At 43.1% G+C, this 25803-nt stretch overlaps 1 protein-coding gene and 1 long non-coding RNA gene across 2 annotated transcripts in view; one reads left to right on the top strand and one right to left on the bottom strand.

Annotated features, from left to right (window-relative positions):
• Positions 1–3895, top strand: part of SLC13A4 (solute carrier family 13 member 4) — a 38651-nt gene extending 34756 nt beyond the window's left edge. The window contains exons 14-16 of the mRNA XM_070423965.1: positions 40–201; positions 1337–1474; positions 2765–3895. Of these exons, the coding sequence (XP_070280066.1) occupies positions 40–201; positions 1337–1474; positions 2765–2902 (438 nt within the window). The 3' untranslated portion in view covers positions 2903–3895. The remainder of the gene's footprint in view (positions 1–39; positions 202–1336; positions 1475–2764) is intronic.
• A 4048-nt stretch (positions 3896–7943) lies between these two features.
• Positions 7944–24367, bottom strand: LOC139016224 (uncharacterized). Its single transcript, XR_011472651.1, has 3 exons — positions 24264–24367; positions 10731–10784; positions 7944–9805 (listed from the first exon to the last, which is right to left on the bottom strand). It is a non-coding gene; the product is annotated as an uncharacterized lncRNA (long non-coding RNA).
• Positions 24368–25803: the final 1436 nt, after the last annotated feature.

The following is a 25803-nucleotide window of genomic DNA, read 5'->3' as shown; positions in this document are numbered from 1 at the left end:
GTGCTCTTCCTCCTTCTAACTGCATCTCTTGGCCTGCAGAGCTCTGGCCTCTCCACATGGATTGGGCACCAGATGTTGTCCCTGAGCAGCCTCCCACCGTGGGCTGTCACCCTGCTGGCCTGCATCCTGGTGTCCATAGTCACAGAGTTTGTGAGCAACCCAGCCACCATCACCATCTTCCTGCCCATCCTGTGCAGCCTGGTGAGTGAGCAGGGCTCCCACATGTCTGCAGTGCAGGCCTGGACCAGGGAGCAGCTTCCACGCTGTCCTCTTGCCTCTGGGCCTTTTCACAGCCTTCAATCATTGGTGTTCAAACCACAGTTTGAAAAATTGTTTCAAATAGCAACTGTTAAGTAAATAGATAAATAAGCTGCAGCGAAGGTTCTAGAAACCCTTTCCCAAAAGACTAGGATTTGTTTAGGGGCAGCCCTGAATGGAAATGAACCTTACGACCCTAGGATTCCAATTTCCTACAATCATCATCAATCTTTCTTTCTTGAGATAAGACCTAACTGCAGGTGCAGAGGAGTAACTACAGAAAATGGAGACAAAATGCTCCCAGAAGTACACTCAGTCGCAAGGACCAAGACCACAGCTCTACCATCACCTCCACCCAATTTCAGTGTCCGGAAGGTTCTGAGAATCGGGAGCAAGGCCAGCCTCATTCCACGACCTTAGAACACTTGGTTATTAATAGAACAGGGAGGGGAGCAGCTGCCAGGTCTTAGCCTGGCTAAGCAACCCCAAAGGTAATGCAGCAGACACAATCTGAAATGAAGGCTCCTCCCTGCCCCCAACAAAACAATGTCCTCCTGTTCTTCCTAACGCCAAACTCTTTGCTCATTGTTCAGATGCCTCCCTCCACCCGTCTTCCAGCATCCCATTAGTGTGAGCATGGAAATATGCTTAGTTAAAACTTGGCAACACTGAGGGCTAGCCAACAGGTTCAAATCCATATAGAGCAAGAAGTTTAACTAGAAAAAAGGCCCCCTGGTTCTGTACCCAAGGGTGAGGAATCTCTACTTCAATCAAAGCAGCTTATTCATGAGATGTGTGTTTGAAGAAAGAATTTCTCAGCTAAAAAATAAAATTTAAAAACCACTTTCTTGGGCCAGCACCCTCCTAGGAGTAATTCAGAGCCCATGTTTCCATGGTGAGTGTGTAGCATGAGCAGGTTTGGCTTGGTCAGCACTGCATACCATTGAGAGCAGTGATTTAACCAACCCTAGTACAAGGTGTCCAGCCAAGGTTGGCCAGCACCAAGCCATCATTTAAAGCACAGAAATGCAAGTCAAATGTTAGTGCTAATGCTTCTGTGAATTCTCTCTCCCTCTAGTCTGAAACGCTGCACATTAATCCCCTCTACACCCTGATCCCAGTCACCATGTGCATCTCCTTCGCAGTGATGCTGCCTGTGGGCAATCCCCCCAACGCCATCGTCTTCAGCTACGGGCACTGCCAGATCAAAGACATGGTGAGTCACGGGTGCCTCTTCCTGCCAGGCCCAGCTGCCAGGACGGGAATGACTGGCTCCACAGCTTCTCCTGAAGTTTATTATTTTGTAGCAGTTGTCCTTGGACTGTTAACACTTAATCTAGTGTGACAGAGAGAATGGCACTGGTAAAAAGGTTTGGGGTTGGTCCATAAGCACCAATTTCCTTACTTGCTAAATGAGGAGGTCCAGACTAGATGTTCTATGTGGCCCCCTTCAGCTTTGGATCTTAATTTAGCTCCTTTAGAACCTGCCCCCCACTCACCTGCTAGGAAGCATGGGCAGTTCTCCACCCCAAAGGGCCTAGGGGACCAGAATGACTAATTCGTCCAGGGCTTGCCCCAGAAAGCAGAGAGGGGGCACATCCACTCATTTGCTTGGAACAATTTCCTAGCATTCCTTTTTCCCTTGCAACTTTCCCAGCTCAACGCCAGCTAGTGGGCTTGCTGTGGCTACACCCTGTGTGCTTGGTTACACCCTGGTAGAGTGCCAGCTAGCCTTACTGTACACTTTTCCATCTGGCCCTGGCTGTGCCATCCATCATGCCTCACATCCCCCTCACCTGGGAGTGTCAAGGCCGTGGCAGAAATGGAAGCGGTCAGTCATTGGGGTGACATTCCCTCAGAAGAAAGAAGCAAAGCTAGCACGTCTGTGTCACCTTCCCATGGAAGGGCTGAGCAGAGGTAGCTGACCCGTTCCCCTGGATATACCCAAGGTATACAACTTCAGTCACTTGAGAAAAGTAAAAAAGGGGAACAGTGGCAAAGGCTCCATGGAACACAGCCCCTCCTACAAGTCCCCCACACCTGTCGGCACTTGAAAGGCTCTGAGAAGTTCCTGCCTTGCAGAGACCTGGGTACTTTTGTTTAACTCATTTCCCTATCATGTGGCAGCAGGACCCCTTTAACTGTAACTCTTAATGTTCCAATCTCTGGTGTTGAGTACACACTCTCAGGCCTCCTCCTTGACAGTGAGAATGCTACAAGTGGAGCAGATTCTAACAGGCCTCTCCCAGTGGCCCCCCACTCCTATCCCCACCCCCACCCCCACCCTCTCTGCTTTCCTGTTCTTTTACAGTCCCGTGCCACCTACAAGGCACTTGCAAGGCAACACCAGAGCACCCAGGCAGAGCCGGGAACAAAGCAGGGTTGAGCGAGTGGGCTGTGATCGGGGCAGGGCAAGGCTCAGGCGGGGGCACAGATGGGGAGCACTCAGGGTTCTGTGCCACTGCCTCCTCAGAGTGACCAGGGTGTGCTGGTTTGTGTCCTATAGGTGAAAGCTGGCCTGGGGGTCAATGTCATTGGCCTGGTGATAGTGACGGTGGCCATCAACACATGGGGAATTAGCCTCTTCGACCTGGACACTTTTCCAGCCTGGGCTATGCCCAGTAACATCACTGACCGGACCTAACACAAGTGGGCACACAGCCCAACCAGAGGCGCTGCCAGCACTTAGCAGAATCTGACCAACAAACAGGCCAAGCAGAACGCCAGGAGCACAGCACCCCCACCAGAAGAGTCCGCCATCTTCCACCTCAAGTGCAGTTCAGGACTTGCACAACCAGAGCTCGAGAAAACCTACCCCTTTCTCACTTGTTTGTATCTAGTCTCTGTAATCAATCCTGCGGAAGACAGGAAGAGGCGAAAGCCTGCCCCAGCTGCCCCCTCAGAGGCTAAGCCCCACACTGCCGAGCCTCACTAAGTTTGATGTTGTTCTTAATCCCTTTTTAGGAGTTGAAGGAGAAATCCAAATCTCCTGCCTATGCACAGCAAAACCAGCGGCATCTCTTTCGTAGGAAAATCTCACCTAGAACTTGAGACCTTACATCAGCTCCTTTCTCTTAAGAGTTTCTGTCCTAAGTTCTCTACAAAAAGGCAATTCTTAGTAAGCCCTCTTTGTGGCAGTCACAACTCTTATCGCTGCTCTGATTCCATTTTAAGCATCTCTCTTCAATGGCTTCTCTTTACTTTGGCACCAAATTCCTATAAAGTAACTGTTCCCCTTTCCATAAAGGCTGGTGCTGTTCTCTCTGTCAACGGAAAAGGAAGCAGAGAAAGAAGACACACTGTGATTAGCATCTCTCTTCACTCATCACGAGCCATCAGTACCACTGTGTTGGTTAAGTGTTGGGAAGGAGGAAAATTTTCATACTTGTCTTATTAAGGAGGCCAAAACTATAATTACATCTACAGCACTATTAATGATATTTGACTGGCTTTCTTCTGGATGTAATTAGTTCATTTCTGAGAAGACAGGTCCAGAAAGGCCCAAACCCATTAGTCACTTTCTACAAGTAGATGAGCCCTTTGAGGGGAGTGATATCCTATGTCTCTGAAAATCCCAGCTACTTATACTACCTAGTAAACTGAAACTGCTTAATAAATGTTTCCCTTGAGAAAATCACTTTGAAATCAAAGCCTCCTTCTTCCTCCTGAAAACCAAGCCATTTTCTCCAGGACAGATGTCCTTGCTATCTGATTGGATATAGCCCCCAAACGCTCCATTTCCTGGCATTATGTATTTCTAATTTCCACCACCAGTTACTTGCTAAATATATCTTATGGGAAAGGCTCCCCCACAGTTATTGTTTTAATTGATTTTAAGTTCCTATTATCAGCATGTGCCATTTTTCCGCAACAATAATTTATCAATGAAGGCACTACCTTGGTTTATCAAGTATCTGTGAATTGTCAAATTGCTTTCGTGCCATTCAACACTGTCACACTCTGACCACCGCATATGATTGACCAGGTTTACCAGGAATATTACCACTTCTGCCTTGTTAATGAGGTTAGGCCAAATTATTTGGCTACTTAAAAAAGTGACTGACCTAATGAGCCCAAATAAAATACCAGTATAAGGTAACTACAGCTGGTTGGATGGAGCCAGCATCTCTACAGTTATTTTGCGTTAAATATTCCGAAGAGTCGGTGTTACTCCTACTGTCAGGAGTATCATCAAATGGCTGACCCATTACAGAACTGAGAAAGTAAGACAAAGGTGCAGATAATCGAGAAGACGCTGGGATTATAAATAACTACAAAGAGAAAGAAAAGTTGACTTAGATTTACTGACCACTGTTCAACTTTTCAAGAACCTGACTCACTCCTACAGGGAAAAACTGCAATTTCTGCCAGATGCTCCGAGGAGCAGAGGCTCTCAACTAGCCAGTTTAGACAGAGCGTTTTTTTCAGTCTGGTCTACTGACTATTCCACAGAACAGCACTGTTCTCTCCCCAAACCAGAGGTTCAGGCCAAACAAGATAGCTCATTACAGTGACAGGAAATGTTGAATATGACTAACAATTCCTTGTCATCTAAAACCACTCCACGTTGGACATTAACTAACAGATCTCCTTAGTCTTGTGTCTCTTGCAATTGTATTTAATTTCATTATCTTCTATCACAATATATCAATGGAAAGCTGTAAATGATCATCTTCTACCAGCTTAACACATGGCGAAACCGAGAAACAAGACACTGAGTATGGTTGCATCTTATTCTCAAGCCAATTACATATCAAATCTGTTTAGTCACAGTTGCCTTTGAAATTCCTTTAAGTCGCCCATGAATACAATCTTTTACATTACAACTACATGGCACAAACACTCATGTGCCCACTTTTTAAAAAATTGATTTGAGAAAGAAAACATTGATTGGTTGCATCATGCACATGCCCCAAATGGGGATTGAACCCACCACCTTTTGGTGCACAGCACGACACACCAACCAACTGAGCCAGCCCAGCCAGGGCTCATGTGCCATCATTTGATAAATAAAAAACAGCTAGTTTTCCCTCCAATATCAGACTAGATCCGTTTCTTCAGCTGCACACCAGATAAAGTAGTTGGCTTCATATTTGGGACCCATGTTTGAAAAAGTGTATTTAAACACTAGACTCCCAGAAGGGCAAGAGTCCAAACCACTAATACACAAAAGGGATGAAGACCACCCACGTTCACAGGTAGCTCATTCTGGGGCTGCCCTCACCAAATGAATGCTGAGCACAAGTGCCTGCACTATTTACATGGCACCTCTCTCGTCCCAATACTGTGCAACTGTACATGTCAGAATGACACCCACAAGGCACCTTTCCTCAGGCCTCACCAGAGGCCATGAGTCAAGCGGGCCCAGGACTTGGGGTTGGCAGTGCCCCACCCCAATGCACTTTCCACAAAACCTGTTTGTTCTTTTGTCTCCATGTGCCTTGAAAAACATGCCATCCGTGAGGTCTTCAATATGTGACTAAATATGTTGCACCCAGATTTAGAAGAGGTATACACTGAGCATTTGAACATCTAAATGTCACTAACTCCCCTATTAAGACCAGGCAACGTCTCAAAATATTTTCCCTTCCCCGCCCTGTTCCTTTCCACAAGTCCCTAATAGTTAGTAGGGAAAAAAGAACTCATTCATCTGCGTAAGGAATGGAAATGCTATGTGCAAAGTCCAAGATGGGAAGTTTAAGAAAAGCCTCATTTGCTCCAGTACAGTATATAGTGTTCCTTCAGGAGGAGTAACAGAAACAGCATTAAAATGTGGGAGACCTCAGCAGAAAAACAAACACGCAGTGTCTATGGAGTGAGCTGCTTAGTGGAAATGAAAACATCATGCATGTGTACATATGCTCTATGAACCCGTACACACAGACAACCAGAAAAACCACACTTCATAGTAACAAAATGAGTTAGAAAAAAGAAACCAAATTCTTTCTTTAAACCAGAAGCAGGTAACTGCTTAATTGCATAAAATACCAAATCAGAAGAAAAGTCTATTAAGACATCAAGTAATGCCGAACCGGTTTGGCTCAGTGGATAGAGCGTCGGCCTGCCGACTGAAGGGTCCCAGGTTCGATTCCGGTCAAGGGCATGTACCTTGGTTGCTGGCACATCCCCACTGGGGGGCGTGCAGGAGGCAGCTGATCGATCTCTCTCATCGATGTTTCTAGCTCTCTATCCCTCTCCCTTCTTCTCTGTGAAAAATCAATAAAAATATATTTAAAAAAAAAAAGACATCAAGTAACTAAAATACATAAAATAACATAAACTATAGCCTCTTTTGATGATTTTAAATAAAGTGGTTTTGGTTTTTCTCTCCCTTTGCTTGTTTGGGAGGTTTACAGTTTAAGGATAAGCTTTTCAAGTTCGATCTATTTATTAGGTTTCCAACATCAATCCTGAGTATTATTTTTCACATGTGAGTAACCTTCAGTAGTATTGAGTAACCTTCCTTTTATGGTCCAGGGTGGCAATAAATTTTCTTAAATCACATCAACAGAAGTTTTCGAACATTTTTAAAGGGAAAAAAGGGCATGTGTTGCACTGATTCTTCCCATCCCTCCACTGGGGAACGTAACTTCCTGTGCCATGATCACAACCACTGCCACCCCATCCACAAATGCACCCTCAAGTCTGTGCTGGTCTGGACTCCTATGTCTCAGGGAAGATGATCTTGCCTGAGAACTCTGAGCCCCTTTCCACTGTGGCAAGAAATTAAAACAAGGAGAGGGTATGTGACCAGTGCCTGCTAAGTTGGCCTGTGTTCACTGTGCAGCAGCTGGATGGCTCTCAGCAGTAGAAATGATTCTATCAGGGGGTTAGCCCTAATTCCAGATGAGTTTTGTAACAAGGTATAGTATAGAGCAGGGGTCCTCAAACTACGGCCCACGGGCCACATACAAATACAAATATTGTATTTGTTCCCGTTTTGTTTTTTTACTTCAAAATAAGATATGTGCAGTATGCATAGGAATTTGTTCATAGGTTTTTTTTAAACTATAGTCCAGCCCTCCAACGGTCTGAGGGACAGGGAACTGGCCCCCTGTTTAAAAAGTCTGAGGACCCCTGGTATAGAGCAGTGATGGCGAACCTTTTGAGCTCGGCGTGTCAGCATTTTGAAAAACCCTAACTTAACTCTGGTGCCGTGTCACATATAGAAATTTTTTGATATCTGCAACCATAGTAAAACAAAGATTTATATTTTTGATATTTATTTTATATGTTTAAATGCCATTTAACAAAGAAAAATCAACCCAAAAAATGAGTTCGCGTGTCACCTCTGACACGCATGTCATAGGTTCGCCATCACTGGTATAGAGAGACTTTCTCCTAACATCTAAGTGACCTCCCTCCCCAAAGAAACCACTCTGGGAGACACACACAAATAACAATGCTACCATGACTGATAACAAGGGACTCCTAAGCTTGTAGCACTATGAATACCCTCAGGGATGGTAAACCTTTATTCTTAAGGCTTTAATTCATCCTGCCAACAATTTAGTCATTTAAGATAAAATCTTGGAAGCCAGGTGGTATGATCAAGGTGGATACTGTAGATTTTCGTCAACAACCAAGAGCGTGACCATAGAATAATGACAAATTTTGCATGGTTCATAAACTTGTTCCCAAAGTGACTGCGAAGAAACAAAAGTATTCTGAGCAAAAGCAGGATGTTTGGACTAAGGTCTGCTATTTATTGGGCAAATTTGCAAAGCACTGTGCATCACATACATTATTGCAATTGTTTCTCATGGAAGCCCTATGAGGTAGGTATTATGTCCAAATCTTACAGAGAATACAACAGTTTCAGACAAATAAGCTGTTTGCCCATGATCACACTGCAAGGGAGAAGCCAAACCATATGATCCTAATCTGTCTCACACACCAGGATGAACTGATGGATAAAACTTATCTCCATGTATGAGAGATGCATGTTCTCAAAGAGAAGCAGAATCACTTCATTTTATAATCACATGTAGTATCAGTGTCATCGCTGTCTGAAAAAAGGTGTCTCTAAGTAATCTTGCAGTTTACTGATTCTGCTATAATGTCCTCAGACGTGGCATTATCAGTGAAGTTGCCCAAGCCCTCTAAAGCAAAACGATGAAGTGGGACTTTACTTATATTTAGTGCAAATTACAGTTTTAGGACGTTAGTTTATGGCTATACCCTGCATAAATACGTATGGTAACATCAGGTTCCAAGTTATCACTGTAACAGCAAAAGATAGGAAACAACTATTCATCAATGATAGATTGAATAAATTATGGTATATTCATCCAATAGAATTTTATGCAGCCAAAAAAGGAAACAGATTCCTTATTCCTTACATACTGATATTAAATGGGAGGAAAAAAGGCCAGAGCAAAGCCTATGTATAGTTTATCATTTGTGTAAAAAGCCCATGCACACATGGTTAGGCACAGAATCTTGTTCAATAGCATACAGTAAACTGCTGGCAGTGCCTGGCTCCAGGAAGAGGATCTAGGAGCTAGAGGTGGGAGAGGCCCTTCATTCTAAATCACTCTTGTATCTTGACTCACGGGAAAAGTGATGTAGTCAAACATTTCGTTTAATTTTTTCAAATGAACTAATTATACATTTGACAAATTACAATGATAATTTCTGAGTGCAGCAAAAAAAGTTTTCTTGTGAGAATCACTATAAAGTTATAATGTTGATACAGTTCTTTTCATGTGAAAAGGCATAAAATTTCCTTTATAGACAACTTATCATTTATCCATCATGTAATGTCAAATGCACCTATAATCCCTTAAAATAAGTATGATTCTTTTGAGGAAAAAGAACCAGATCAAATGCATCATTAAGGAAAAACATGCATACTGAACTATGAAGTCTACTGAGGACAAAGGCCATTATTTTTTAATTCCCCAATTCCTGATGGAGTTCTCAGAATATAGTTTCTCAGTTGATGAGTAACAAATTGATTTATTGGTTATATTAGCAACTATGGAGTTATATATGTCAGTTATACTGAGAACAGTATAAAATAAATGGATAATTCACCAGAAACTGGCTTCTAGATTTTAATTTTAGTGACCTTGAAATAACATAATTTAGTACCAAATGTTTAAACACCCATTATAATTGCTAACCTGTGAAGTCAGCATTATTTATATCTGATCAGCTATACAAAACTCATTGATTTTTCTTTTGAAAAAGGCAGTAAAAAATCCCAAATAAGGGAGAAACTACTAATTACAGGTCATGTTTACTAATCTAGCACCATAATTCCAGTCTGAGGCCCTCCCAAGCAGCTAGGAGGAAGGGAAGCGGTGAGGATGTTGGGAAAGTAAGCACAGTTCTTAACTTGTGGCCCCATTTGTGCTCGAAGCAAAGGCTAAGACTGGACAGAAGACAGAAGCTTTGGTTCAGGTGTAAAGGAGGCCCTGGAGAAGAGGAGAGTCAGGATTTCCTGGAGCCAGTGCTGGAGTTAGCCTCATGGATTAGGGGGTTTCTTCTTGGCATCCATGTCCTTTTTAATTTCTTCAAGTTTTTTAGCCAGGTTTGGCATCTTTAAAGAAAAAAGACATTATTATAATTTTGCATCTAACTAATCAATATGCTTTGACTTCTCTTCCTCCAAAGATAAATGGCTGTTGTACAAGTTTTTATTTCCCTCTGAAAGTGACCTGTTAAATAGTGGTGTCTTTAACCTCCGGACTGCAATAGAAGGATTTCAGAAGTTGTCAGGTAAAATATGCTCCCTCCCTGGAAGCCAGACCCTGACTTTGACCTTTATAGACTCACTTAGCCCCTCAATCCAGAGCCAAGTAAAAGTTGTACATACAAAGAATAAATGTGATGCAGTTGGATACAACACCATATGACTCAAATGAAGGTTGACAGAGGGAATTCCCTTTGTCACACTAAAAGCTTCACTACAAAAGTTGGTATCATGTTTCATTTCCTTGTCTCTTTAAAACAGTCATTACCTTTCCAGAATCCCCATTCATAGGCAGTTTTGCCACCTGTTTTTCCACTTCCCTATCTATAAAGTGAGGCTAATACAACGCCCCATGTCACAAAACTCTGTCCTCCTTGAACGTGCTACATGATATAGACCCACCTCCAAAATTCTGTCATCTCTACTCCTGGGTATGGGGACTGAAAAGATTATCCTATTAATTTTTAAATTTTCACTGATCACGTGATATGCCGTAGAACTGTTAAGAAGAATCTAACCTACTATTACTCTGGGCTAACAAACACAGCTCAGCATCACCATGAGACCATCTAAAGTGATGGGATTTTGCCCTCTTGTGGTGATATAAAGGACAGATAGGCTTCTGTGACTGGAAAATCTTTCTCCAAAATTCAAGACTTTTCACTCAGATCTATGGACCCCATCTGCGTTGGAAGGCTCACCTTACTTCAACAAAGACAAGTCACTACAAATCAGCTTCATGGAATCATGGAGAAAGTGAATGGTCACTTACGTCATAATTTTGAGCCAGATACATTCCAACCAGGTTGCCAAAAGTAAATCCAACCTGAAAGAACAGAACAGGAAGAGTTACACTGGATACTGAGCTCCGTACCAGCTGATACCAAGCCAAACTATAGAGACAATATTCTCCTAAGGAGCTTAGGATAGTTAGAAGACCCCAGGGTCCAGTCTAGGGCTGGACAGTGCAAAGTGTGAAATTCACATCTTGCTTCTATAAAATATACATAGAAATAGCCTCCCAAAATGTTAGAGAATACACCAAAAAATAGGAGCACTGAACAAATCTACCCTAAATTCTCCTTATCCCCTCAGCACCTCCATAAACACTTGATTGTAAGTTCTAGAAACCCAAGTTAAAGTTCTACTTAAAAAAATTTTTTTTGGTTTTATTGATTTCAGAGAGAAGAAGGGAGAGGGAGAGATAGGAACATCAAATATGATAGAGAATCATTGATTGGCTGCTTCCTACATGCTCCCTACTGGGGGATCAAGCCCGCAACCTGGGAATGTGTCCTGAGCAGGAATCAAACCACGACCTCCATAAGTTGATACTCAACCACTGAGCCACACCAGCCAGGCAAAGTTCTGCTTTTTGTTGTTAAAAGCTGCAATTGTTTTTCTTTTTTTGGTTATGAGTATTGTTATTCCTCACTGTTAGGTCCCAGCCAAAAGGAGCCAGGCCAAGAGTTTAAGAAATTTCATTGCAGAACAGGAAGAGTTACACTGGATACTGAGCTCAGTACCAGCTGATTCACTCGCAGCTGGCTGAGACCAGTGTGTCAGTGTCAGCCCTGAGGGGGTGGTTAAGTTGTCTTACATAGGGTAAAAATATGCAATACAGGGTCAGGATGTGAGTGCAAGAGTCAGTCAAGCAGAAGGGAGGGCAGGAGTTGGTCAAGGGAGGCAAGAGAGGAGAGTGCACAGGTCAGTCAGGCAGAGGGGAGTTGTTCTTATCTTGCTTCTGCAGGCACTGGCTGTCTGCTTCAAGGTACGGGAAAAGGCTTATAACAATACTAGTGGCCCAGTGCACGAAAATTTGTGCACTCGGGTGGGGGTGGGGGTTCCCTCAGTCCGGCCTGCCCCCTCTCACAGTCCAGAAGCCCTCAGGGTATGTCCTACTGTGGGAGGCGACAGGGCCAATCAGGGGAAGGCGCTGCCCCCATCACCCATCACCCCACCTCTGCTGCCGCTGCTAGCTGCTGCAGCTGCCTGCCCTCAGCCCTCCAGCCACTGCAGCTTTGTCCAGAAGGATGATCGCTGTCTGGTCTAATTAGCATATTATGCTTTTATTATTATAGATCTATTTCAGAAAATATATCCAAGCAGGAGAGATTAAGGGTCATTCACCCTAACACTCATGACATCAAATAAAAAGTATTCAATTTTTAAAAAGTATTCAGTTAAGCCGAAACCGGTTTGGCTCAGTGGATAGAGCGTCGGCCTGCGGACTGAAAGGTCCAGGGTTCGATTCCGGTCAAGGGCATGTACCTGGGTTGCGGGCACATCCCCAGGAGGAGATGTGCAGGAGGCAGCTGATCGATGTTCCTCTTTCATCGATGTTTCTAACTCTCTATCCCTCTCCCTTCCTCTCTGTAAAAAATCAATAAAATATATTAAAAAAAAAAAAAAAAAAAGAATGGGACATACCACCAAGAGAACATAGGGCTTGACACTCTGCCATGGGTGGCGTCTAATGGGCAGGCCTCTTAAGACCTGCAGAGAACACAGGTCCCCTAACCAGCTCTTACTCAGTGACAAGACAGAAAGGCACACGTTTGAGAGAATTATAAATGTTTATCCTGTTGGGTGACTTCTCTCCTGAACAAAACTGCTTCATGAAAATTTAAAGCTTTCCCTTCACACCAAAAGAGCCAACACTCATTAAGCTTCAAGTTTCAATGATAATCTTTAATTCCCTGCCTCCCTGCCAATAATTAATCATCTCAAACTGGACACCTAATTTCTAATTTCACAAATCTGAACTGGCATCTGATTTTCCCCCCATCATTTTCTTTAATCAGTGTTGTTCCTATTCAACACACAGCAGAGGTTAACTTAGAAAAACAAAGTGTGTGTACGACAGGAAACCATAAAAATTCTAGAAGAATCCAAGGGCAACAAAATCTCAGACATATGCCGAAGCAATTTCTTCACTGATACAGCTCCTAGAGCAGTTGAAACTAAAGAGAAAATGAACAAATGGGACTACATCAAAATAAAAAGCTTCTGCACAGCAAAAGAAACCATCAACAAAACAACAAGAAAACCCACCTCGTGGGAAAACATATTTGCCAACGTCATATCTGATAAGGGCCTAATCTCCAAAATTTATAGGGAACTCTTACAACTTAAGAAAAAGAAGATAAACAATCCAATCAAAAAATGGGCAAAGGATCTAAATAGACACCTTTCAAAAGAGGACATTCAGAAAGCCAAGAGACATATGAAAACATGCTCAAAGTCACTAATCATCCGAGAAATGCAAATCAAAACAACAATGAGGTACCATCTCACACCTGTCAGAATGGCTATCATCAACAAATCAACAAACAACAAGTGCTGGAGAGGATGTGGAGAAAAAGGAACACTTGTGCACTGCTGGTGGGAATGTAGACTGGTGCAGCCACTATGGAAGACAGTATGGAGTTTCCTCAAAAAACTGGAAATGGAACTCCCATTTGACCCTGTGATCCCGCTTCTAGGAATTTATCCCAAGAAACCAGAAACACCAATCAGAAAGGATATATGCACCTATATGTTCATAGCAGCACAATTCACCATAGCTAAGATCTGGAAACAGCCTAAATGCCCATCAGTAGATGAATGGATTAGAAAACTGTGGTACATCTACACGATGGAATACTATGCTGCTGTAAGAAAGAAGGTACTCTTACCATTTGCAACGGCATGGATGGAACTGGAGAGCATTATGCTAAGTGAAATAAGCCAGTCAATGAAGGAAAAATACCACATGATCTCACTCATTCATGGATAATAGAGACCATTATAAACTTTTGAACAATAATAGATACAGAGGCAGAGCTGCCTCACACAGATTGTCAAACTGCAGCGGGAAGGCCGGGGAGGGTTGGGGGGCAGGAGGGAGGGGGTTAAGAGATCAACTGAAGGGCTTGTATGCATGCATATGAGCATAACCAATGGACATAAGACACTGGGGGGTAGGGGAAGCCGGGGTATTGTCAAGGGTGGGGGGGGGGACAAAAGGACACATATGTAATACCCTTTGTAATGCTTTAAGCAATAAAAAAAAAAAAAAGGGGGAAAAAAATAAATAAATAAAGTGAAAAAAAAAAGAAAGAAAAACAAAGTGTGACACTTAAGGTCATCAGTGATGCATGCAGTGGTCTAACCTTGAATTCAAGCTGGATATGCATATGGGAACAGAATACAGCGGGGTTCTTACTAAACTTTAAGCTTACCAAGCTTTTAACACCAAAAGCATAATTTAAATTAGTTTGTTAGTAAATTAAGCATAAAAGAGGCTACAGTCTCTAATCATAGACTACTTTTCGATTAATCAGACACATCAAGGGGGCACTAAGAAGCAACCCACTACTATGGGTTGAAACCAGGTAGACAGAGGTTTTCCAAATCCAGAAAGAATATTAACTTTGCTTAAAAGAAGAGGGAGGGGAGTAATTAACTGAGAATGTTAACTCTGATACCAAACAAAAAGAACATAGGGCTGAAAAAAATTCCATAAAGAAATAAACTAGCCTGGCCTGTGTGCCTCAGTGGTTGAGCGTCAACCCCATGAACAAAGAGGTCACTGGATAGATTCCAGTCAGGGCCTATGCCCGGGTTGCAGGCTCAATACCCAGTAGGAGGTGTGCAGGAGGCAGCCGATCAATGTTTCTCTTTCATCGATGTTTCTATCTTTCTAACCCTCTCCCTTCCTCTCTCTCTCTCTCTAAAACATAAAAACAGCCCTAACTGGTTTGGCTCAGTGGATAGAGCGTCAGCCTGCGGACTCAAGGGTCCTGGGTTCGATTCCGGCCAAGGGCATGTACCTGGGTTGCAGGCACATACCCAGTAGGGAGTGTGCGGGAGGCAGCTGGTCGATGTTTCTCTCTCATCGATGTTTCTAACTCTCTATCCCTCTCCCTTCCCCTCTGTGAAAAATCAATAAAAAATATATTTAAAAAAATAAATAAAACCATAAAAACTTTTTTTTTAAAAAAAGAAATAAACTAGATTTGGTTCTACCATTATCTAAGCGTACCTGTAGGCAAGATACTTAACCTTTTTGGAGTTTTGCTGATCTAAATTTCCCGTTTTATAAAAACATCAAACTAACAATGTTCCTTCCAGGTCCAACATTCTAGGATTTCTGGTTATTACTATGGTATCTCAAGATAAATATGGTATATTTAATGTGGCTTCATTCTGGCAACTTCATCAGACATTAAGGTGCATAAAAATATAGCAGTTATTTAAAAACACAAAATAAAACAACCCTGGGTCTCTACACATGTCATATCCAGTTCCAGTTTCAGAGTACAGCCAGTATACCAATGGGATAGTATAAAATTAAATATACAACATAAGATAAATGTTGCACATTAAGAGACGTGTTGAGAAACATGCAGGAGTCCAAAAAGCATCCACATGTTGTTCATGGGATACTCCATAGGCAAGTTTAGACAAAAAAAAAATTTTTTTTAATCTAAATAAATAAGAATCTGAAAAAGTAAAATCTAAATCTGAAAAATGATAAATCATTAATCTGAAAAGTTAGCCTGGAGCCAGAGTATAGAAAGTCTTCAATGAATCGGAAATTCTCTGCAGGGCAAGAATGCTTAACATCTTCCAGGCCAAGACCTGGAAGCCTAATCAGTAGTCCATCCAGATGGCTGGATGTCATCCCCATGGTCCCCTCCACATCATAGGCCACACCCCTAGTTTTCCCTGCAGAGAAAGTAGCAAGCAAACGTGAATAATTTTTTCTTCTTCTTAAAAATCAATGAAGATCAACAGAATAGAATGGAGGGTCCAGGAATGAACCTTAACATGTATGATCAAGGAATTGTCCACAAGGGTGCTAAGACATTCAGTGGTTTCAAAAAATGATGCTGGGACAACTGGGTATCCATATGCAAAAGAATGAAGTTGGACTCTACTTCACATCATAAACAAAACTTAATTGAAAATGGGTTAAAGAAAAAAAAAGAAAATGGGTTAAAGAGCTAAATATAAGAGCTAAAACTATAAATCTCTTGGGATAAAACATAGCAGTAAATTTTCATGACTTTGGGGTAGGCAATGGTTTCCTAGATGTGCCACCAAAAGCACAAGTGGCAAAATAAATTAACAAATTGGACTTCATCAGAATTAAATGTTGTGTTTCAAAGAATACCATCAAGAGAAGACAACCAACAGAATGGAATATAATATTTGTAAATCATGTCTCCAATAAGGGACTTGTATACAGAATATATAAGGAATTCTTATGACTGAATGATAAAAAGAAAAATTACCCAATTTAAAAATGGGCAATGGATTTGAGTAGACCCTTCTCCAAAGAAGACACAAATAAATGGCCAACAAAAAAATGAAAAGATGTTCAACGTTATTAGTCATTAAGAAAATGTAAATCAAAACCATAATGAAGTGCCACAACACACCCACTAGATGACTTTCACTGAAAAGATGAAAAGTGTGGGCAAGGATGTGGAGAAAGTGGAACCTCCATACATTGCTGGTGGGAATGCAAAATGGTGCGGCCACTTTGGAAAACAGTCTGGCCATTCACACACAGTTACCAGATGATGCTGCAATTCCATTTTACAGCATATACCCAAGAGAACTGAAACATACATCCACACAAATACTTGTATACAAATGTTCACAGCAAAATTATTCACAGTAGCCAAAAGGTGGAAATAGCCCAAATGTCCACCAACTGGTGAATGGATTAACAAGATGTGGTATATCCACACAATGTAATATTAATCAGCCATAAAACAAAATGAAGTTCTGATTCACACTACATGGATAAACCTTGAAAACATTATGCTAAATGAAAAGCAGTCAGAAAAGACCAGGTATTGTATGACAGTCAAATCCATAGACACACAAAATAAATCAGCAGTTGTCCAGGGCTGGGGGTGAGAAAGGGAATGATAAATGAATGCTAATGGGTATGTGGTTTATTTTAGAGGCAATAAAATGTTGGATATAAAATTAGATAGTATGATGGTTGAACAACTCTGTGAACATCTTAAAACCACTGATTCTACACTGTAGATGGGTGAATGGTAAGATGTAAAATACATTTCAAAACTATAAAAAAAAAACAGTAAGATTTGGTAAAATCCTACCTGGGATAAAACTGAGGAAATCAAAGACAACTTCAAGGTTTCTAGGTTGGATAAATGTTTTAAAAGACTGGAAATGTTAGAATGAAAAATCGAGAACCACTCAGATAAATGGCTGGCTTTGTATATGAGAGTTCCAAGAATACTGCTCTCAGTTGTTATGTATGGACACATGAGCAAGTTAGTCACAACACTATATTTATTAACATAAGCACTAAGTCAAAAGGAAGAGAGCCAATTCCAAAGCAATCTGACATCTGATCATTTGCTGCTCAACCCCTTCCCCAATCAAAAAGTTTTTACGTGCTCAGCCGGTGTGGCTCAGCTCAACCACTTCCACCCAGGAACCAAGAGGTTGCTGGTTCGATTCCTCGTCAGGGCACATGCCCAGGTTGCAGTCTTGATCCCCAGTAGGGAGTGTGCAGGAGGCAGCCAATCGATGATTCTCTCTCATCAATGTTTCCTCCTCTCTATCCCTCTTACTTCCTCTCTCTCAAAAAAAATTTTTTTTCAATAAAAACACATTAAAAAAAGAAAGTTGCCGAGTCAGCATGGCGCCCCCCCGTGGTTGAGCGTCCACCTATGAACCAAGAGATCATGGTTCGATTCCCGGTCAGGGCATATGCCCGGGTTGCAGGCTCGATCCCCAGTGTGGGATATGCAGGAGGCAGCCGATCGATGATTCTCTCTCATCATTTATGTTTCTATCTCTCTCTCCCTCTCCCTTCCTCTCTGGAATCAATAAAAAAACCATATTTTTAAAGTTAAGTGTGTAAATCACCAAATAAAGTTACAATTTTTATCTTGGGACAGCTCCTGGCAATAACCCAGAATGAATACTACCTGACAGATCTGAAATATGACTCATCAAATTATATTTTCAAAAAGTACACACCCAAACCAAGTTAGGACAGAATATGAACCATCTTATATTTACTGACAACAGCTTAAGAAATCTAAAAATAGTCTTTTTATTTAGCAAATGTAGCTACAACTAGCATTTAAAAGGATACCTTTAAAGTTTTATAGTATCAGGTGAGAAAAGCTACACAATGCAAGAAAACCAAAAATACACATTATCTAACAGCAAAGATAAACTGATCATTTTATTTCTCAACTTAGTTTCAGCTACTGCTGTCAGAAAACCTCTCCATTCCAAGGAAGCGGGGGGAAACTTCACCCTTTTTTGTGCCTTAGTCTTTAATCACTGAAGATTTTACTATGGGGAACAATATAAGATGTGTTTAACAACTGCTTCAAGTAATAATAAAACCCACGTTTTGTACATTAAATAAAAAGCTGCTACGGATATAACCTGTATTCCTTCTACTACCACCAGAGAAGCACAGTTTTAATATGTAAGCTAGGTTTTATATTCAATAATTTTCCTTAGAGAATGGAGGAGGGAAAAAAGCTGGTAATTATTTACTGAGCCAGTACATTAAATAGGGACATTCACAAAAAAGTTGGACATAACACTCTAGAAGAGTGATGGCGAACCTTTTGAGCTCGGCGTGTCGGCATTTTGAAAAACCCTAACTTAACTCTGGTGCCATGTCACTTATAGAAATTTTTTGATATTTGCAACCAGAGTAAAACAAAGACTTATATTTTTTATACTTATTTTATATATTTAAATGCCATTTAACAAAGAAAAATCAACCCAAAAAATGAGTTCACGTGTCACCTCTGACATGCATGTCATAGGTTCGCCATCACTGCTCTAGAAAGAGGTACATCAGGTAGAACTGGTTTGCCTGTTCATAAAGCTGACTTAAATATTCAAATATCTTACGAATATCTGAGAGTGGTCATCAGGCGAAAGAGGAATATCTAATTAAATAAATGAAATCAATCACAAAGTACTAGGTGCCATGTGCTTGGGAAATCAAAGTGTAAAAAGTATGTATGTGGCTTCTTCCCATGGAACGTATGATCTATTCTAGGAAGACAAGACTAAACTACATGAAGGTGCCGTGAACAAAACAGCATGTCACCACATGATGGTCTGAATGGGCCACCTGGTTAAGTGCTTTGTGTTAAAAATCTAATGTAATTCACATTAATGTATTAAAGAAGAAAAACCATATGATCACCAGGTGGGGAAAGAGCATGGTAAAAGTCAGCAGCCAATCACAAGAAAAACTTAAAGTAGAAATAGAAGAGGAATCTGTAAGAAAATATCAGAAACACAAACATCACATCAAAACCCGAGAAACAGTTCTACTACAAGGAGAAACAAAGGTATGATATCCACTCTCACTACTTCTACTGGAAGTCCTAGCTTGAGTAGGGGAGGGAAATAAAAATAAGAAAAGAATACAGAACTGTCATTTTTGCCTTCACTGGAAATATGACTGCCTTCACAGTATTGCCTTCCCTGATTCACTTCCAAGTGAACCTATAGACAAACTACTGGAGCTCGCCGAGGCCGGTTTGGCTCAGTGGATAGAGCGTCGGCCTGCGGACTGAAGGGTCCCAGGTTCGATTCCGGTCAAGGGCATGTACGTGGGTTGCGGGCACATCCCCAGTGGGAGATGTGCAAGAGGCAGCTGATCGATGTTTCTCTCTCATCGATGTTTCTAACTCTCTATCTCTCCCTTCCTCTCTGTAAGAAATCAATAAAATATATAAAAAAAAAAAAAAAAAAAAAAACTACTGGAGCTAAAGGCAAGATTGCTAGACACAGAAATTAATACCACAAAATTATAGCATTTCCATACATAAGCAACAATGTGAAAATGTAATTTTAAAATGAATGCCACTCACAATAAAAAAACAACTCAAAAGTACTTAGAAATAAATATAACAAACTAGGGGCAAGACTATTAATTAGAAGATTTTTTTTTAAATGATGAAAGACATGTATAATCTAAGCAAATTGAGAGATGGATCAGAACAGTGTATTGATTTCAAAACCTTAAAGTCATCAAGAAGGCTTTGTGAAAAAAAGATGGGAGTTGGGCCATTAAGAGTATTTGGGAAGGCAAAAAAGAGGATAAAGGTAATAAAAAAATAAAAAAAACACGTGGGAAGGTATGAAGGCCACATGGCCCATAGGTTGGTAAGTTTAGCCTACTCCCGTGGTCGGCAAACTGCGGCTCGCAAGCCACATGCGGCTCTTTGGCCCCTTGAGTGTGGCTCTTCCACAAAATACCACGTGCGGGCGCGCGTACAGTGCGATTGAAACTTCGTGGCCCATGCGCAGAAGTCGGTTTTCGGCCTGGGAGAGTCTATTTTGAAGAAGTACTGTTGATATTTGGCTCTGTTGACTAATGAGTTTGCCAACCACTGGCCTAGCCAATCTAAAACAGAGGATGTACAATAACAGGCAGTGGGAAAAGAAAATGGGGCCATATTAGTGGATCTTGAAAATCAAGTAAAAGTGGTTATGATTTGATGTGGAAGGACACAGGTATTACTGACAGTTTCTGAGCATGTGGATAAAGCCATAAATTTTGGATGATCACTGGCAGCTGCAAGAGAGGACAGAACCAAGGGCATCAAGGAAAACATACACAGAATTAGAGGCAACAGCCTTGCTTTTTTCTGTGGCTGATGAGCGCATATAAGGAGTGGCATGTTTTAAAAAGATTTCAAAACTAGAATATTCACAGAAGGATAACTTTATCAGCATGAACCTGACATCATAAAGAATGGGTGAAAGAAACAGAGATGTTTAGCCTAAGGCAGTGGTCGGCAAACTCATTAGTCAACAGAGCCAAGTATCAACAGTACAACAATTGAAATTTCTTTCGAGAGCCAAATTTTTTAAACTTAAACTATGTAGGTAGGTACATTGTTATTAACTTAATTAGGGTACTCCTAAGCTGGCCTTTGCTAAAAACGTCCTCAATCTGAGGGGTCGACCTCAGCGAACGTACCCCCACTTCTTCTAACGCCACTTCTTCAAAATAGACTCACCCAGGCCAAAAACCAACTTCTGCGCATGGGCCATGAAGTTTCAATCACACTGTACATGCGCGCCCATACGTGGTATTTTGTGGAAGAGCCACACTCAAGGGGCCAAAGAGCCGCATGTGGCTTGCGAGGCGCGGTTTGCCGACCACTGACCTAAGGAAAAGACTGATGGTGTGAGTGAGGGATAGTGAAAAGTACCAAGGCAATGCTCTTCAAATATGCAAAGGGTTGTCATGTAGATTAGAATTGCTCTTTAACATCCAGGAGTAAAACTAAGTAAGGACACGTTGACCAAAAATGAAAGCAATTACCTGTGGAAGTAGTGAACCTGCTGTAACTGGAGGCGACCAACTGTAAGCTGGATGCCGTCTCTGTAGTGGAGACGGAAGCATCAGCATGGCAGCTGGACTGGAGAACCTAACCTAACTCTCCCAGCTCAAAACCTACATTTCTCCGCCAGCGAGGCTAGTGTAGCTAGTCCAAAGGTAGAGTAAAACAGACCCGCTCTACGAACTTGGCAGTGGGAACATGAAGACAGAACTTTTCTTAAGGTGAGTAATGAAGAGTCAACGGCTTCAAACAACAGCTACATCTACTGTGTGCTTACTATGTGCACGGTAGCATTCTAACTCTTTCATGAATTAACTCATGCTCTTCACAACCTTACAAAGGAGGTACAATTATTGTCCAGTTTAAATTGGGGAAACCGAGGCATGGGTCACTTAAGTAACTTGCCCAAGATTATATAGCAGGTAAATATGCGCCAGGCATAGCAGCTAGAGTCTGAGGTGGGGAACCTTTTCTCTGCCAAGAGCCACTTGGATATTTATAACATCATTCATGGGCCATACAAAATTATCAAGTTAAAAATTAGCCTACCATATATGGTCAAACATTTAACTAACTCACTGTTAATGCTTTGGCAGGGCCAGACCAAATGATTTCGAGGGCCTTATACAGCCTGCGGGTCGGACATTCCCCACCCCTAAGCTAGATGATATGGAGAATGAAGGAGGGAAATAAATAAAAGATTATGTCAATAATTCAAATTTTAGAAAGCCAGGACCAGGGAACAAAGAAGAACGTTGGGTGTGGTTTGCAGGGTGGGGAACAGGTGATGGGTCCAGGCGTGTTGAGGCTGATAGAGGATATGACAAGAGATGTTCGGTAGGTGGCTGCGACAGGGAACTGGAACTCATGAGTAAAGGACTCAAGGAGCTTTGGAAGCTCTCAGTACAGACGTGCAGGTGACAAGGAACACACCCCTAAGGGTGGGTTTGAGAGAAGAGCAGTCGGGGATTGAGCCTTGAGAAACACCCAGCACCCAGAAGGGACCAGCAGCCAGTACAAACCGACGAGATGAGACGAGGGCCTTCCCCTCTGGTATTCCAAGCACGGACCCCCTCAGGCCTGGAAGGTCCAGCACCAGAGCCAGGCGCCTTCGCTCTGTGCAGACTCGTCCATACAAATAAATCCATGTGTGTTATAATGTGAAAGGACATCGGGAAGTACTGAGATGCAGGATCCCAAGGGCAAAGAGGAAGGGAGTAAAGAGGAGCTGGCTGAGAGTGCCAAGTGTTACCACTCTGAGAGGTAAGGAAGCCACAGTACAGGCGGCAGTGGACACAAGCCCCCAGCAGCGCCCACCATGTCAGGCTTCTCTTCAAAGCTTCAAAAGTTTCCTTACAACAACTGTAGCTAAACTGCACTGCAACCAAGGAAGCTACTGGAGGGAGGGAAGTCCTACGGAACCAGGTCTCAGATTGGGATGACGGGCAAGTATTTTCATCCAAGGAGGAGTAAGCAATTTATGAGCAACACAATCCCGTGTTCAAACAGTGTCCCAGAAAGTGACGAATGCAGGAACCATCTTGGAGAGTTCCAAAATGTGCCATGACAGTGCCCACATTCACTTGTGACTGCCGCGTCCCTGCCAAAACTTCTCCCTTCACCCACACTTCTGGGGGCAAACTAATCTCCACTCCCGGGAAGAAACGAAATCAGAACTAGACACCTTGTCAAAGAGAAATGGAACGTGTCCGAGTCCTTCCTCAGTGTCACTGCTGTAAGGACCTGAACGTATGAACTCACGTTCAATCTTCACAAAGAAGCCAGAGACAGGCTTCCACTGTCCGCTGTGGACACTGCAGCACGGAAAACTTCAATGAGCAGCCCACGTTCCCACGGCTGCAGGGAGGGTTCAAACCCACGAGGACATGATGGCTGGTCACAGGCTAAAAGCTAGAGGAGATCCCAGGGATCGTGGACCTCCGCCCACTGTTTTATAAATGAAATGGCTGAAAGCGGAGAGAAAGACTTGCCAGGCTGGGGGACTCACGGGAGGGAAGTCGAATCAAGGTGAAAAGTAATTCTACCCACTTCTCTCAACAGATGCACGTCCAGGGACAGAGGGGCACCCTGTCTTAGTGGACCGTTTCTGTCAAGGCTCCCCCTCCTTCTGGCCTAGAGGATTAAAAAGTCAACGACCACACCTCTTTGATAAAGAATGTAACATCGGGGAAGCATCTCACGCCGAGAACCCCCTTTCCGTGACCACCGGGAACCTGCTGCAATGCCTGCCTCTCGCGAGAGGTGGAAAGCACTGCTTGTTAAAAGCACACGGATTGGGAAGAACGACCCTGGCTTGGAAATGTGACGGGCAAAACCTCCCCCGGGCCATGGGAAGCCGCCGAGCTTTGCAGGAAACCCGAGTTTGCTCATGCTCACACGCACGTCCCCCTAAAATGCGCCCGTGGGAGAATCGCCTTAGGCGGAGCCCGCCGCCCTGAGTCAGGCGCTGTGACACCCGCGGGCTCCCTGCGCCCCAGCGCCGGCCGGCGCCCGCGCCTGGCGAGGAATTCGGTTCATTCCCGGCCTCCCACAGCCTCGGAAAGGCCAACAGCAGGCCCAAGTCGGGATGGGGTGCGTGTCCTTGTCGGGGCGGGAGAGCAGAAGGGGGGGCGGACCGAAACGTCCTGAGGACCCAAGAGCGGGAACAGGAGGACCCGCGGCGCGCAGGGCGCGGCAGACAGCACGGAGCTCCCAAAGGGCGTCCTCGGACGCCTGGAAGTGTTCAGAGCTTGAAAGCACAGAAAAAGACTGACCAGTAGTTGGAGCGAGGCAGACACAGCCCCGCAGCCCACCCGGGGAGACGAGAGGCACCGCGGGGCCCACGCCCAGGCCTCCGGGCCCAGGCCGCCGGGAGTCCGGAGCCCCCCAGGCCCTGAGCCGAGCCCCCGGCCCGCTTCTCGAGCTCCACTCACCAGGAACTGGAGCATGATGTCAGCGAAGACGGCGCGAAGGGCGCTGGTAGCTCCGTGGGCAGTGCCTCTCCAGCCTCCCGGGTGCGAGGGGCGGAACCCGCCGTCGGCTTCCGGGTCACCCCCCTCGCCCCGCCCTCCTCGCCTTGCCTCACCCGGAAGCCGTTCGCGGTGCCCGGGCGCCCCCTGGAGGAGCTCCTGGGAATTGCCGCCTGAATTGGCCGACCTGCAAGAAAGCCCACCAGAAGGAAGTCCCAAGTCCCAAGTGGGGCTGGACACTTTTGAACATTCAGAATCCGAGACCCCAGTCCCGGAATCGCTGGGGCTATTACCAGAACCCCAGAGATTCTGATGCACAGCCAGGTTTAGATCTTTCTTACCTTTATATGGACCGCGTGAGGCAGAGGTTCCCATCCCCAGGTGCAAAAGAAGTTACAGATCAATAACAACTTACAAAACAAAGCAAAACAAAAGAAATATTAAAATTGTTAGGCAGAAAGGGAGAAATTCTTTTTTTTTTTTTTTAAATATATTTTATTGATTTTTTACAGAGAGGAAGGGAGATAGAGAGTTAGAAACATCGATGACAGAGAAACATCGATCAGCTGCCTCCTGCACATCTCCTACTGGGGATGTGCCCGCAACCCAGGTACATGCCCTTGACCGGAATCGAACCTGGGACCTTTCAGTCCGCAGGCCGACGCTCTATCCACTGAGCCAAACCGGTTTCGGCGGGAGAAATTCTTTTATAATCTCCAAGTTGGAAGATTTTTCACATGACCAGCATGATACAAAATGCAGAACCAAAGAAGATAAGATAAAATCAATGACAAAAAAAAATTGTTTTTAATTGTATGGGGAAAAAAATAGATGAAAAATATTGTTTGTAAAACAAGTGATGAAGGACTAATTTCCCTAAAATAAAGAGTGCCTACAAACCAACAGACCAAAAATCCAATATAATGTAGTTAAAGGACGTGAACAGCTTAGAGAAAAGGAAATAGAAATAGCACAAATATATGGAAAGATACTCAGTGGCATTCATACTCAGAGAAATGTAAATTACTACCAACATATGGTGCCATTTTTCTCCAATTGCCAAAAATCAAAAAGCTTGATAACATAATGCATTGGAAAGAATGCAGAAAAGGGCATAGCCATATAATATTGATAGGGATACAAATAGTTAAAAGTTTCTTTGATTGCAATTTGGCCAAAACTATCATAAGTTTAAATTAGCATACCATTTGTCTCAGCTATTGCATGAAATTGATAAGCTGAACTTCATTAAAATTAAAAACTTCTGCCCTGCAAGACAATACCGAGAGTTAGAAAGAGAGTAAGAGAAAATATTTGCAAAAGATATATCTGATAAAGGACTGTTATCTAAAATGTACAGCCCTAGTCGGTTTGGCTCAGTGGATAGAGCGTCAGCCTGTAAAATGAAGGGCCCCAGGTTCATTTACAGTCAAGGGCACATGCCCAGGTTTCGGGCTCAATCCCCAGTAGGGGGCGTTCAGGAGGCAGCCAATCAATGATTTCC

Source organism: Myotis yumanensis, unplaced genomic scaffold (genome assembly GCF_028538775.1).
Source record: "Myotis yumanensis isolate MYYU_CA2020_CCGP unplaced genomic scaffold, mMyoYum1.0.hap1 SCAF_9, whole genome shotgun sequence".
NCBI classification, from domain to species: Eukaryota; Metazoa; Chordata; class Mammalia; order Chiroptera; family Vespertilionidae; genus Myotis; species Myotis yumanensis.
The sequence above is the reverse complement of the archived record's forward strand: the minus strand, read 5'-3'. Positions and strand labels throughout refer to the sequence as shown.